The 12,439-nt window shown below is 49.0% G+C and overlaps 1 protein-coding gene across 3 annotated transcripts; it reads left to right on the forward strand.

Annotated features, from left to right (window-relative positions):
* The first annotated feature begins 3,965 nt into the window (after positions 1–3,965).
* Gjb1 (gap junction protein beta 1) lies at positions 3,966–12,100 on the forward strand. 3 transcript variants are annotated; one of them, XM_038316898.2, is made up of 3 exons: positions 4,061–4,106; positions 8,723–8,825; positions 10,593–12,100. In XM_038316898.2, the coding sequence occupies exon 3, from the start codon at positions 10,609–10,611 to the stop codon at positions 11,458–11,460; it is 852 nt and encodes a 283-aa protein (XP_038172826.1). In that variant the 5' UTR covers positions 4,061–4,106; positions 8,723–8,825; positions 10,593–10,608; the 3' UTR covers positions 11,461–12,100. The 3 variants fall into 3 exon arrangements, with proteins under 3 accessions (XP_038172827.1, XP_038172825.1, XP_038172826.1); XM_038316899.2 differs by lacking the exon at positions 8,723–8,825 and having other exon boundaries at positions 3,966–4,073; XM_038316897.2 differs by lacking the exon at positions 8,723–8,825 and having other exon boundaries at positions 3,973–4,106.
* Positions 12,101–12,439: the final 339 nt, after the last annotated feature.

A 12,439-nucleotide genomic window follows, 5' to 3' on the forward strand; every position in this document is an offset into this window, starting at 1 on the left:
AAGTTAAACATCACTATGTAGGTCCTGGGAATTAAACCTTAGAGTCATCTCTCTGGCCCCAATTTAATATTACTTTTTTGCTAGTTTGTTAGTCTATGAAGTCTGTGCCGTGTATGTCTAGGTGTCAGACAGTTATGAGTTGCCCAATGTGGGTGATGGGCACCCAACTTAGGTCCTCTGAAGAGTAGTAATTGAGCCATCTCTGCAGACCCTTACACCAATTATTATTGTTGTTATTCTTAACTAGTTTATGTTGATGGACATTTTGCCTGCATGTCTCTGTGCAGCATGTGAGTTCCTGATGGCCATGGAGGTCAGAAGAGGGCATCGAATCCTCTGGAACTGGAGTTACAGATGGTAGCTGAAATGTGGGTGCTGGAATCAAACCCAGATTCTCCAGAAGAGCATCCAGTGCTCTTAACCTCTGAGCCATCGTACTAGCCTCTTATGCCAGTTCTTGATGGAAACTGCAGAGTGCATCAACTCTGGTGTAGTGCTAATGCCAGAGTGCCTGAGTTCAAATCTAGCTTTGTTACTTACTAGCCGAGAGACCTTAGCTATGTTACTCATCCTCTCTGCGCCTTAATTCCTCAATGACATCGCAATATTACTTCATAGAATGAGTTTGAGGCTCAAAATAGAACTTGCAAAAACAGTTTGGACACTGCCATTCAGCCATTAAGTACTCAAAAAATGCTACCCTTCCATCCACTCCAGCCCATACTGAGCAAGAATCACTAAGAATCAAAATGACATTTATCACCCCCATTGCACCCCAGGGATTTTGGCTTGGTGTCATCTACCAACTTCCACAGACACTCACTAAAGGAATTCCCTAGCTGACTTGAAATTCTGCCAGTGCTCCGAACCCCTGGCTGACTGGAAGACAGCTCTTTGTGGTCCCACAGCTAAGCCTTGTTCATTTCTGCTCTGTGCCTTTTCTCACAGAGTTCCTCCTCCTCGAAATTCTAGCTCTACCTTCTCCCTTCCTTCTCCTTCCCATCTTTTCCTTCTCTGTTCAAATCTTGCCTCATCTAAGAAACCTTCCCTGACTATACCAGTTTCTTCTTACTAGTTTTCTTTTTTATCCTTCTCTCCTATTTTATATCCCAATTGACTGCAGGTTCCCAACCCCTCCACTCCTCCCAGTCCTCCCCCCACATACATCTCCCCTCTCCCCCAGATCCACTCCTCCCCCATTTCCCTTCAGAAGAAAGCAGGCCTCCCAGGGGCATCAACTGAAGTTGGCATAACAAGTTCTGGTAATATAGACACAAACCCTCATACCAAGGCAGGACAAGGCAACCCCCTAGGGGGAAAAGGGTCTCAAAAGAAGGCAAAAGAGTCAGAGATAGCTCCACTCCCACTGGTAGGAGTCAGTCCTACAAGAATACCAAGCTACACAACCATAACACATATGCAGAGGCCCTAGCTCAGACCCATGCAGGCTTTGTGATTGTTTCAGTCTCTTTGATTCCCTGTGAGTCTGGCTTAGTTGATTCTGTGGGCTGTGTTTTCCTGTTGTCCTCAACCCCTCTGGCTCCTACAATCCTTCCCCCTACCTCCTCCTTGGGGGAGGGTTCCCTGAGCTCTACATAATGTTTGGCTTTGGATCTCTGGTCTGTTCCCATCAGCTCCCAGAGGAAGCCTCTCTAACAACGACTGGGCTAGGCACTGATCTATTGAGTATAGAACATTATCATTAGGAATCAACTCATTGACTTTTTTGCCAGTGTGTTTGGTTCTAGCCTGTCTCTGGGCTATCCAGCCTTGGTTTCTGGCCATCAAAGGGGGCTGCCTCTCGTGGCATAGGCCCACTAGTTAGACCAGTGGCCATTGGTTGGCCACTCCCACAAGTTCTGCACTACCTTTACCTGTTATGGCTGGTTTGGTGTCCCAGTCCCATCACTAATTACAGGAGATGGCTGGTTCAGGCTCTATATCGCCATTACTAGAAGTCCACACTAGGCTCAACCTTGTAGATTCCAGGGAGTTCCCACTGCACTAGGTTTCCACATAGTCCCCCTAATCCTCCCTGTTGAAACTCATCTCTCCTCATACTCGCTCCCTCCACCTTCCCCCACTGACACCTGATCCCTCCTGTTCCCATTCCCCCACCCCCATCTACCCATGAAATTTCTTCTAGTTCCCTTTCCCGGGGAGAAACACGCATCCCCCTTGCACCCTCCTTGTTACGTAACTTCTCCGGGTCTGTGGATTGTAGCCTGTTTATCTTTACAGCTAATACCCACTTATGAGTGAGTACATACCATGTTGTCTTTCTGGGTCTGGGTTACCTTACTCAGGATGATTAATTTTCTAGTTTATTCATTTACCTAAGAATTTCATGAGGTCATTGTTTTCTATAGCTGAGTATTACTCCATTGCATAAACATACCGCGTTTTCTTTATCCATTCATTGGTTGGGGGCGTCGAGGCTGTTTTCAGGTTCTGGCTATTATAAATGAAGCTACTCTGAACAAAGTTGAGAAAATTTCCTTGTGGTAGAATGGAGTGTCCTGTGGGTATATACCTAAGAGTGGTTGGTATAGCTGGGTCTTAAGGTAGACTGACTCCCAATTTTCTGAGGAACCCCTATATTGATTTCCATAGTGGTTGTACAAGTTTACATTCCCACCAGCAATGGAGGAGTGTCCCCCTTGCTCCACATCCTTTCCAGCATGAGCTGTCACCTGTGATTTTGATCTTAGTCACTCTGAGAGGTGTGTTTCTCTGTGTAGCCCTGGCTGTGTCCCGGATGGAACTTACTTTGTAGACCAGGCTGCCTGCCTCTGCCAGCCTCTGCCTGCTTCTGTCTCCCAAATGCTGGGACTAAAGGTGTGTGCCACCACCACACCCAGCCCTATTTCAGTTTCTTCTTCTCTTCCCATTTGAATTCCCTCCCAGTCAGAATCGGAACCATGTTGCCAGAAAACACAAAGCAATCATTTTGGTCTTGGTCACATAGCCTCCAGAGGTTATTAAATTCCATTAGCTTGTTTGAGGATGTACCAAGTATTGGACATTCAACATAAGGCTAAGTACATGCACTGGGCCCCACCTCCAGCCCAATAAACATGTTAAGAATCAACATGTTCTCTCTTCCCCTGCCCCCTTGACCCCAGCACGTAGCCTCATGCTGGCTTCCCTGTAGGTATCCAGTAAGACTCAGCTGCTGACATATCTGGCATAATTCAGATTTGGCTGAGGGAAGCTGAGGCCCTGGCTTGATTTCTGGCAGTGAGTTCAATCAGATGGTAGGAAATTGGTTCTGCTGACTTCACGTGCTTCCTCAGTGGTTCAGTTTGCAGAATGAGCAGGGTCCTCAGGTGAGCCCTTCAGTGTAGAGACCTCGAAACTAAATGGATCCTTCGGTTAATGGTTGACACTGTCTGTTTACCTAAATGATTGCCAAGAGTCCCGGCTTGCCGATGGCACACTTTGTGGATTAACTGCTTTGGCCCCAAGAGTAGAAGATAATTTCTAGGTAGGTTTTTATGGTTTTTGTATGTAACTGGAAATACTGTAGTCTGTCTCCAGCTAATAAGTACACGGACAGTAAGTAGATGATACCCTGGTATTGCTATATAGGGAGGGAGCAAGGCCATCCTCCATTTTGACCCCAGGCATTTTGTCCTCTCAATTATCCATAGTTTTAGAGGCTGGGATCTAGAAGAGACGGCATCCAGCACCAGAGTCCTCTCTGCTGCTTGCCCACACAGTGGGTCCCCTGAAGGCCAAGAGTCGGGCAGAGCTGAGGGGTGTAATGCAGTCAAGCCCAGTTCAGTACCTCAGATAGGGCCCAACATGACATTTGGGTGACAGCGATGCTTCTCTTCCTCTGGAACAGGGCAAGAACTCTAGGTCCAAATCCACTGGGAGCTCAGGGATCAATCTTGTTTAATGATTGTGTGTGGGACAGGGGTGGGGCTGGTTAATGTTTCTGTGCTTCCTCTTGGGCTATGGGCCATGTAAAGCTCCGGTCCTGGACTTATTGTCCCTCCCCTGGGCTGGGCTTTGACAGTACCTAGTGGCATTGAACAGACAAGCCTGCATACATTCCCTGGGAAAAGGTAGCTGCAACCAGGTGTGGCAGTGCCTGGGAGGTGAGGAGTGTGGGGAGGGAGGGGGGGCTACGGTGGGCTGATATGGTGCTGGGGTCAAAATGCTGTCTGGAGAGAAGCCTGGGTCTTATCTTCCCCTGACTTCAGCATTCACCCACTTGGGGCCTTTCTGTGCTTCCCTCTGAGCTGGGATGGCGTCCTCCTGCCAGGTGCCCAGCCTGCTTAGATTCTCTCTTCAGCCTCCAACTCCTACCTTCTTTCCAGGCTCCGTGTTCTTCTCTCTCCTTTTTCTCAGCCAAAGATTCTTCTCTTGCCCATAGGGTCAGAGTCCCAGGAAGACAGACTTGAAGAACTTGAAACATAAGGTGGCCAAGTTTGCTTCTCCAAGACATTCTCTGGCATACAGGGTCAGGGTTCTGTGGGACTGTCAGACAATGCCACATGCCGCTTTCTTTTCTGGGCCACAAGGTAAAGCAGGCATGTATCTGACATGGGCCTGCTAACAGGGCCAAGGATGTGGGAGCGTGCCTTTCTATTTGCTTGAGTGGGGGGCAGGCAAGCTCAAGCTGGACTTGGTAACTGATGGTTTGAGGATTTACTGGAAGGGTGGCTCCCAGCTGTTAAGAAGCTGTTCCAGCTGTCAGGAATGGCATAGCGGAACCCAGGGACTTAGAGAATGAGATGGGGGAAGAGAACATACACAAAAGGTTTTGTTTTGTTTTGTTTTTGAGACAGGATCTCACTATGTAGCCTCAGCTGTCCTTGAATTTGCTATATAAACCAGTCTGGGCTCAACTCACAGATCCTCCTGCCTCTATCTTCTGAGTGAGTACTAGGATTAAAAGCATGCACCAACCAGCCCAGCCACAAAAGAAGTTTTAATAGGCAGAAACCATTGGTAAGGGACCCAGTCTGGGAAGAAGGGCCAATATGCTTTGCAATCTGAGTTTTACCACTTGTTTACCGGCTGTGTAACAAGTTAGAGCATTTGCCAGGCCTAGCGGTTTATGTCTATAATCCAGGTTCTCAGAAGACTCGAGGCGTGAGGATTGTGAGTTCGAGACTAATCTGGCTACATGTGTGAATTGGGGTTGTTTGGAGGATGAGTGCATGAACATGCAATTCCTGATACTCAGGGAGCATTCTATAAATGGTGGCCGTCACAATGAGCCCAAACAACACTAGCAAGTGAAGTGGATGATGGAGGAACAAATAGTGATAAGCCAAGCATTGAAAAGAAAAGGAATGTCAGCAGAAGCCTTCTGAAGAGGCTACAGCAGGGAGGGGGAGAGAAAAGTGAATGCACTAGACTGGTCATGGTGAGCAAGCCTAACCACGACAGATGGATGACGGGGTGGGGACTAAGTCAGTACCTGAGATTCTATAGAACCACAGGGTGGAGGCGTGAAGATAACAGGGAAAGAGGAGACAGGTGAGGCTGGCTTTAACCACACCAGCCTGAGGAAAGCGCCCCAACATTCAGAAGGAAGTCCCTTCCTGACTATGGGTGGCCTGTGAGACAGGAAAGAACGCAGAGTTTGGGTTAATTTTTTTCTTTTTATTGTTTGTTTTTGAAACAGGATCTTATGTAGCCTATGCTGGCCTCAGACTTACTAAGTAGCTGAGGATAACCTTGAACTCCTGATCCTTCTGCTCCCACCTCCACAGAACTGGGAACAAATACACAAGTACTGCTGCTTCTGGGGATCAAATTTAGGGCTTCGTGCCAACTAGGCAAGTACTCTACCAACTGAACCACATCCTCAACCCTGGTGTCTGGGCCTGAGTGTAGTAACCTCATCCAATCCCACGAGAGTCGCATTGCCCAAACCCACAAAACACAAGGAGTCACATGCAGTTGGAAAGAGTGACAGAGTAGGAAGGGAGACTGAGGTGATAAATGCGCCATGTGTGTACACACATGCCAACACGCACAGGAGTACGGCTTTGGGGGCCGTGTGCCCTGTCTCAGAACAAACATTCCTTCAGAAGAGGGGCCCTCAGAAGCAGCGCTCTGAGCAAAAGCTTTGAGGTCAGAGGAAAATCAATTTGCAATCTGATTCCATTAGTTGGCAGTAGAGCAATTGCTAGTGAAGTTACTGAATCTCTCTCTCATTCTCTCTCTCTCTCTCTCTCTCTCTCTCTCTCTCTCTCTCTCTCTCTCTCTCTCTCTCTCTCTCTCTCTCTCTCTCTCTCTCTCTCTCTGCCTCAATTTCCTGGTCTGAAAAATGGGGATAACATTACAGAACTTTTCGTGAGCTTCTGCTTTTGTTCTGTGCTCAAGTGCTGGGCAAACCTGAATTCAAAGCCTGACAAGGTCCCAGAAACCCTATCTAATTAAACACAGAGCAAAACATGCCTGCTGCAACTCAAACCATATCAATAGCTGGACTTTAACCTAAAGTCAGGAAAACAGTTTGGATTTCAAAATCAGGTCACTCCTCTGGATGTTTTTAAAATGCAGCCTTGAGGTACTGGTGTTGACGTAGACAAAGCAAAAATTGAAACCCCAGTGCCCACACAAGGGTTCTCAGAAGTCCCAAAGGGAGCTACTGGCTGTGTCCCAGAAAACTCAAAGTAAGAGGCAAAGAATTTCTTAGAAGGACCTAGAAACTTGAGGTTGATCGGGAGGTGTATGGGGCACCTCTGAGGGGAAATAGAGAGGAAACACCTGTTTGCTTTGGGGTTCATGGGAACAGCCTGAGAAAAGGAAAATGGACCAAATCAGGAGGCCAGAGGAACCCTGGGAAGGAAGCTTTGAATCTTCTCGGCCCTGAACAAACATGGAAAGAAAAGTGGTAACTCTGTAAGATGCCGTAGCATTTACGGAGAGAAAAAAAAAAAAGGTAGAACTTAACAATTAAAAAAAATATGGACAAAATGTGGACTCTCAGGTCAGCCCTACCTCCCTCAAAGGCCATCTCTGTGACTGCACGATCCTAGGGAATGACCCTTTCTGTTTGTTTGTTTGTTTGTTTGTCAAGACAGGGTTTCTCTATGGCTTTGGAGCCTGTCCTGGAGCTAGCTCTTATAGACCAGGCTGGCCTCGAACTCACAGAGATCCACCTGCCTCTGCCTCCTGAGTGCTGGGATTAAAGGCGTGCACCACCACCACCTGGCGAGAATGACCCTTTCTGTCTCAGTTTCCTCCTCCATGACAAGAGGCTAAAAATAACATCCTACCTCCCCAAGATGTTCCTTAATCTTTTTCTTTTATATTGTTAGCCTATTTACATGTGTATTTATAATGTGAACGAGTGTCAGGGTGGGTGCTTCAGTGTCCGGGCACACATGGAAGTCAGAGGACAACTTTCAGGAGGTGATTCTTTCCTCAGGTCATCAGGCTTCCCGACAAGTGCTCTGGCCTGCTGATTGTTCTGAGGCTCACTGGAGAAAGCACACATTCAAGGGCTTGGCACATGATTAATATATACTTGGCAAATGCTTATTCCTGCAGAGTTGGGTTTTTTAAAATTACATTTATGCGTGTATGTGTGTGCTCACTCTCGTGTGTAAGTCAGAGGACAACTTAACAGGAGTCAGTTCTGGCCTTTTACCGCGTGGATTCTGGTACCAGACTCAGGTACCCTGACTCACTGAACCATCTTGCTAGCCCAGGTTACCCCTCACTCCCAGGGCTGTGTGCACACAAAGCAAGCCCTCTACCACTGATCCAAATACACACGTCTAAGTCTGCAAAGCCTAAAACATTTTATTGGCAAAAACATTTTCCTCCCTCCATCCCTCCTTTTCTTCTTTTTAAAATTTTATTATTAGTATTAGTATTAGTATTAGAGGTGGGAGGATTGAGACAGGCTCTCTCTATGTAGCCCTAGCTGTCCTGGAACTCACTTTCTGCCTCTGCTCCGTGAGTGCTAGGAATAAAGGTGTAAGCTACCACAACCCACTCTTTTTGGTTTTTGAGACAGGGGAAGTCTTACTTTGTAGCCCTTGCTAGAACTCACTATGTAGACTAGGTTGGCCTTGAACTCAAAGCAATTTGCCTGTCTTTACCTCCCCGAGTGCTGGGATTAAAGATATGTGTCACCATGCCTGACAAGACCTTTATAAAACAAACAAACAAACAAACAAAAAACCTAAAGGAAGAAACATCGCGTAGAGAAGTAACTCATGTCTCGTAGGCTGTCCCTTCTTCCTCTCCTCTTGCTTTATTTTTGTGACTGGACCTCCCTAAGTTGCATAGACTGAACTAGAACTCTTGTTTGTTTTTGTTTTGGTTTGTTTTTTTCATATGTGTGTGAGCTTCTCTGTGTGTGTTTGTGTTTGCTAAAACATGGCCCACATGTAATCCAGGTTGGCCTTGAAATCCCAGTGTAGCTGAGACTGGCCTTGACCTCTTGACCCTCTACATTCCAAGTGCTGAGATTACAGGTGTGCATCACCATGCCTGGCCTTAGTCTAAAGCTTCTGAGCTCGTGGGCCTCCTCCCTTAACCGTCACACCCCAGATAGCCAGAATACAGGTGTGTACCACCTGCGAGGCGCCTCCCTTAACCATCACACCACAGATAGCCGGAATACTGGCGTGTGCCACCTGTGAGCCTCCTCCCTTAACCTTCACACCCCAGATAGCCCGACTACAGGTGTGTACCACCTGCCCTAATCTGTTTCTTTTCTCTCACTCCCCAACATTTCCAGTAACTATTTCACTGCCTCTTCCCTCTATAACCAAGAGAGGCATCCAGAAGTGAATACAAGGCTTCTTCCTGCACCCGCCACCCCTGTTGTGGAGGTGCCCTGGGTAAGGCCAAAAATGCACTGCGTTTGCTGTATTTCTGTAGGTCCAGGCCTGAGGTGCTCTCATCCAGCTCCCTGCTTCTAACACAATCTCCTTTCAACTTCAATGGCAGAAGTGGTGGGAGGTGGGGAGAGGCCTTCTTTGTCTGCCTAAGGGAGAGAGGAGAATTTCCTCCCTAGAGTCATTGGCAGACTCATAAGCAGGAGGTTACAATATGCACTTGACATTGGGGCCAGGGCAGCAACTGAGCTGTGTGTTCTATGGCAGACACTCTAGGTGGTTACCCATTACTGGAGAGAAAAAGGAGAGATGTGGGCTTAGTGGACCATTTGGCTGCCCAAGGCAGTATTGTTTCCTCTTCCAGAGACAGTTCTTAACCCCTTGATAACCACTTGAGAAACTGGAGCAGGTATCTTCATTGACACCCATGGCAACCCTGGGTGTGAGCGCCATTAACGGATGAGCAAGCAGGCCCATGGAAAGTCAGTACATAGCCCAAGGTGAAGAATCAGGATGCAAACAGAAGCTACATGACCGTGCATAATTCTTTGTCTAACCTGCTACTTGCCTGATGGCTTTATCACTCTGCTTGTTCTCACCATGAGCCCACTTGCCCACCCACCCCCTGGAGAAGGGTCCCTTTCCTGCAGTTTAAGGATAGTCAGAGTTTGCTGGACAGCTTCCTTGGTTTTCGTGTGTTTCAGGGTGACAACAAATTAGCCTTCCTTTCTTCTTCAATGGTTAGCTTTTTCTTTGGCTGGCACCATCTGCAAAAGCGCAAGGAGCCTGCTGCTGTGAGACTCTAGTCTGCTTCAGACTCCTTTGTACTTCACCTTTTTTAGCTAGGTGACTTTGAGTGGATAACAGGATTGTTGAATGGGTCAAAAGGAAGAACGCATGGGGAAGTGATTACTGCACTTCCTGGCTTGATAAACTCGATGCCCCACGTTTCCTCCCTTCTGGCACATTCATACCCGGAAGAGGACCCAAGACTAGGAAAACGCCTGCTGACTCTTGTTTCTGGTAGAAATATGGAAGAAGGCTTTAGTCCAGAGACTCCTGGCTCCCTGGGGTCCCGGCTTCCATGCACCTGTCTGTGTTCTATCGCCCTCCCCCAGAGCCATTATTCTGGTAGGGCCATGGGGCGGGTACGGCGATGGACCGGGCGGGCACAGAACAGGTGGGTGAAGGCTGGGTGTCCGGCGCTGGGACACAAGCGCTCTGTGTGTAGGGTGGGCGGAAGTCAGGGCGTTTGATCTGAATTCTAAAGGGTGTTGTTCAGCGCCCCACAAAGGTCCCATTGTACAGACACTGGGTATAAAGCAGCATATGACTCTCCAGCACCGGGAGGCGATGAATTGGGACGCAGGCGCGACCACAGGGACCACTCCCCCTACACAGACATGAGACCATAGGGGAGCTGTCTGGGTGGCCTCAAGGATAGGCGCTCCCCGAGGTAACCGGGCTTTCTGGGTTTGCCATAAATCAGGCGCAAAGTAGCTAGCTGGGGGAGGGAAGCCAGAAGAGCTGGCTAAGAGCAGAACTAGATAGGATGTATGTGAAGAAAGGGGATGGGGACTCAGAGAGGTCAAGTCAAGCGAATGAGGAGGAAAGCCTGGCGCCAAGAGGGATGGATGAGGAAAGCTATGACTCTCCTTGCTTTCCTGTCACCGGCTGTTGGAAGAGATGGGGGCAGGGGAGGCAGCATTACTCTGCCCAGCTTCCTGCCCTAACCTTCTGACAGTTTGCTTCCTGCCTCTTGTCTCACAGGTGTGAATGAGGCAGGATGAACTGGACGGGTTTGTACACCTTGCTCAGTGGCGTGAATCGGCATTCTACCGCCATCGGCCGAGTATGGCTGTCGGTCATCTTCATCTTCCGAATCATGGTGCTGGTGGTGGCTGCGGAAAGTGTGTGGGGCGATGAGAAGTCTTCTTTCATCTGCAACACCCTGCAGCCTGGCTGCAACAGCGTCTGCTATGACCAGTTTTTCCCCATCTCCCACGTGCGCCTGTGGTCCCTGCAGCTTATCTTGGTTTCCACCCCAGCTCTCCTCGTGGCAATGCACGTGGCTCACCAACAGCACATAGAAAAGAAAATGCTACGACTCGAGGGGCTTGGGGACCCCCTCCACCTGGAAGAGGTAAAGAGGCACAAGGTCCACATCTCAGGGACGCTGTGGTGGACCTATATCATCAGCGTGGTGTTCCGGTTGCTGTTCGAGGCAGTCTTCATGTATGTCTTCTATCTACTCTACCCCGGCTATGCCATGGTGCGACTGGTCAAGTGTGAGGCCTACCCCTGCCCCAACACAGTGGACTGCTTTGTGTCCCGCCCCACCGAGAAAACCGTCTTCACTGTCTTTATGCTCGCCGCCTCCGGCATCTGCATTATCCTCAACGTGGCAGAGGTGGTGTACCTCATCATCCGGGCCTGTGCCCGCCGTGCTCAGCGCCGCTCCAATCCGCCCTCCCGCAAGGGCTCGGGCTTCGGCCACCGCCTCTCACCTGAATACAAGCAGAATGAGATCAACAAGCTGCTGAGCGAGCAGGATGGCTCTCTGAAAGACATACTGCGCCGCAGCCCTGGCACCGGGGCCGGGCTGGCTGAGAAGGGCGACCGATGCTCAGCCTGCTGATGCCCATGTACCAGGCAACCTCCCATCCCACCCCTCCCTCACCCAGCCCTGGCCTGCCCCTCCTTTTCCTATGCCGGTGAGCAGGCCTCTGCCTGCTAGGGATTACTCCATCAAAACCTTCCTTCTCTCCCTACTCCCCTTCCTCGGAGAGCCTTCTGTCTAAGAACTAGCCTGCTGGGGAGGGGAGAGCCACCTCTGCACCAGGGCTCAAGGTTACTGAGGGTGTGGGTAGCTCTTTCTGCCTGGACCCCTTCCTCTTCCCTCTCCCTCTCCTGAGAGATGAGATGCTCTGCCGGTGTTTCCAATTATGAAACTAATCTTAACCCCCATGCTGTCAGGCACCCCACTTCGGGAGTCACATCAGTGGGGAGGGATGTGGGCAAGCAGAGTGGAGGAGGGGCTCTGCATCGTGGGTGGAGAAGGGAGGGGAACAAGCACAGGAAAAGGAAGAACGGTGCTTGCTTTGCTGTCTGCCACGAGGAAAAGAAGGCCATGTCTAGGGTGAGGGAGTTAGGGAGGGAGAAGCAGGCAGATAAACTGGAGTGGGGATTGGTCAGGGCTGCCCCCAGTCCCCAGTTCCCAAGGCCTCTCTCTCTCTCTCTGGGCAAATGTTACACATTAAACAGGATTTTACAGTAAATGAAGAGGTGGTTCGAGTGTTTGTTGAAGTTTTTTCTCCTGCACCCTCCTTTCTGACCTCCCCCTGGATAAGCAGGCCTTGGTTGGCATTTTGCTGATCAAGAAAAGAAAAGGGCAGAAGGAAGAGTGCCTTGAAGCTGCAAGTAAGAGCCTGGCAAAACCACCCTTGGAGCCGTCTCATTCTGTTTTTCTTCTTCTTCTGGCTTGTTTATTTATTTCTTTTCTTTTTCATTGTTTATAGTCTATTGGAATCTTATTCACATGCCTCCTTTCTTTCTTTTGTTTTAAGAATAAATGACAGCCTCTTCTAGAGAGACAAGAAATGCTACAGAACTGTCTC

This window comes from Arvicola amphibius, chromosome X (assembly GCF_903992535.2).
Source record: "Arvicola amphibius chromosome X, mArvAmp1.2, whole genome shotgun sequence".
NCBI classification, from domain to species: Eukaryota; Metazoa; Chordata; class Mammalia; order Rodentia; family Cricetidae; genus Arvicola; species Arvicola amphibius.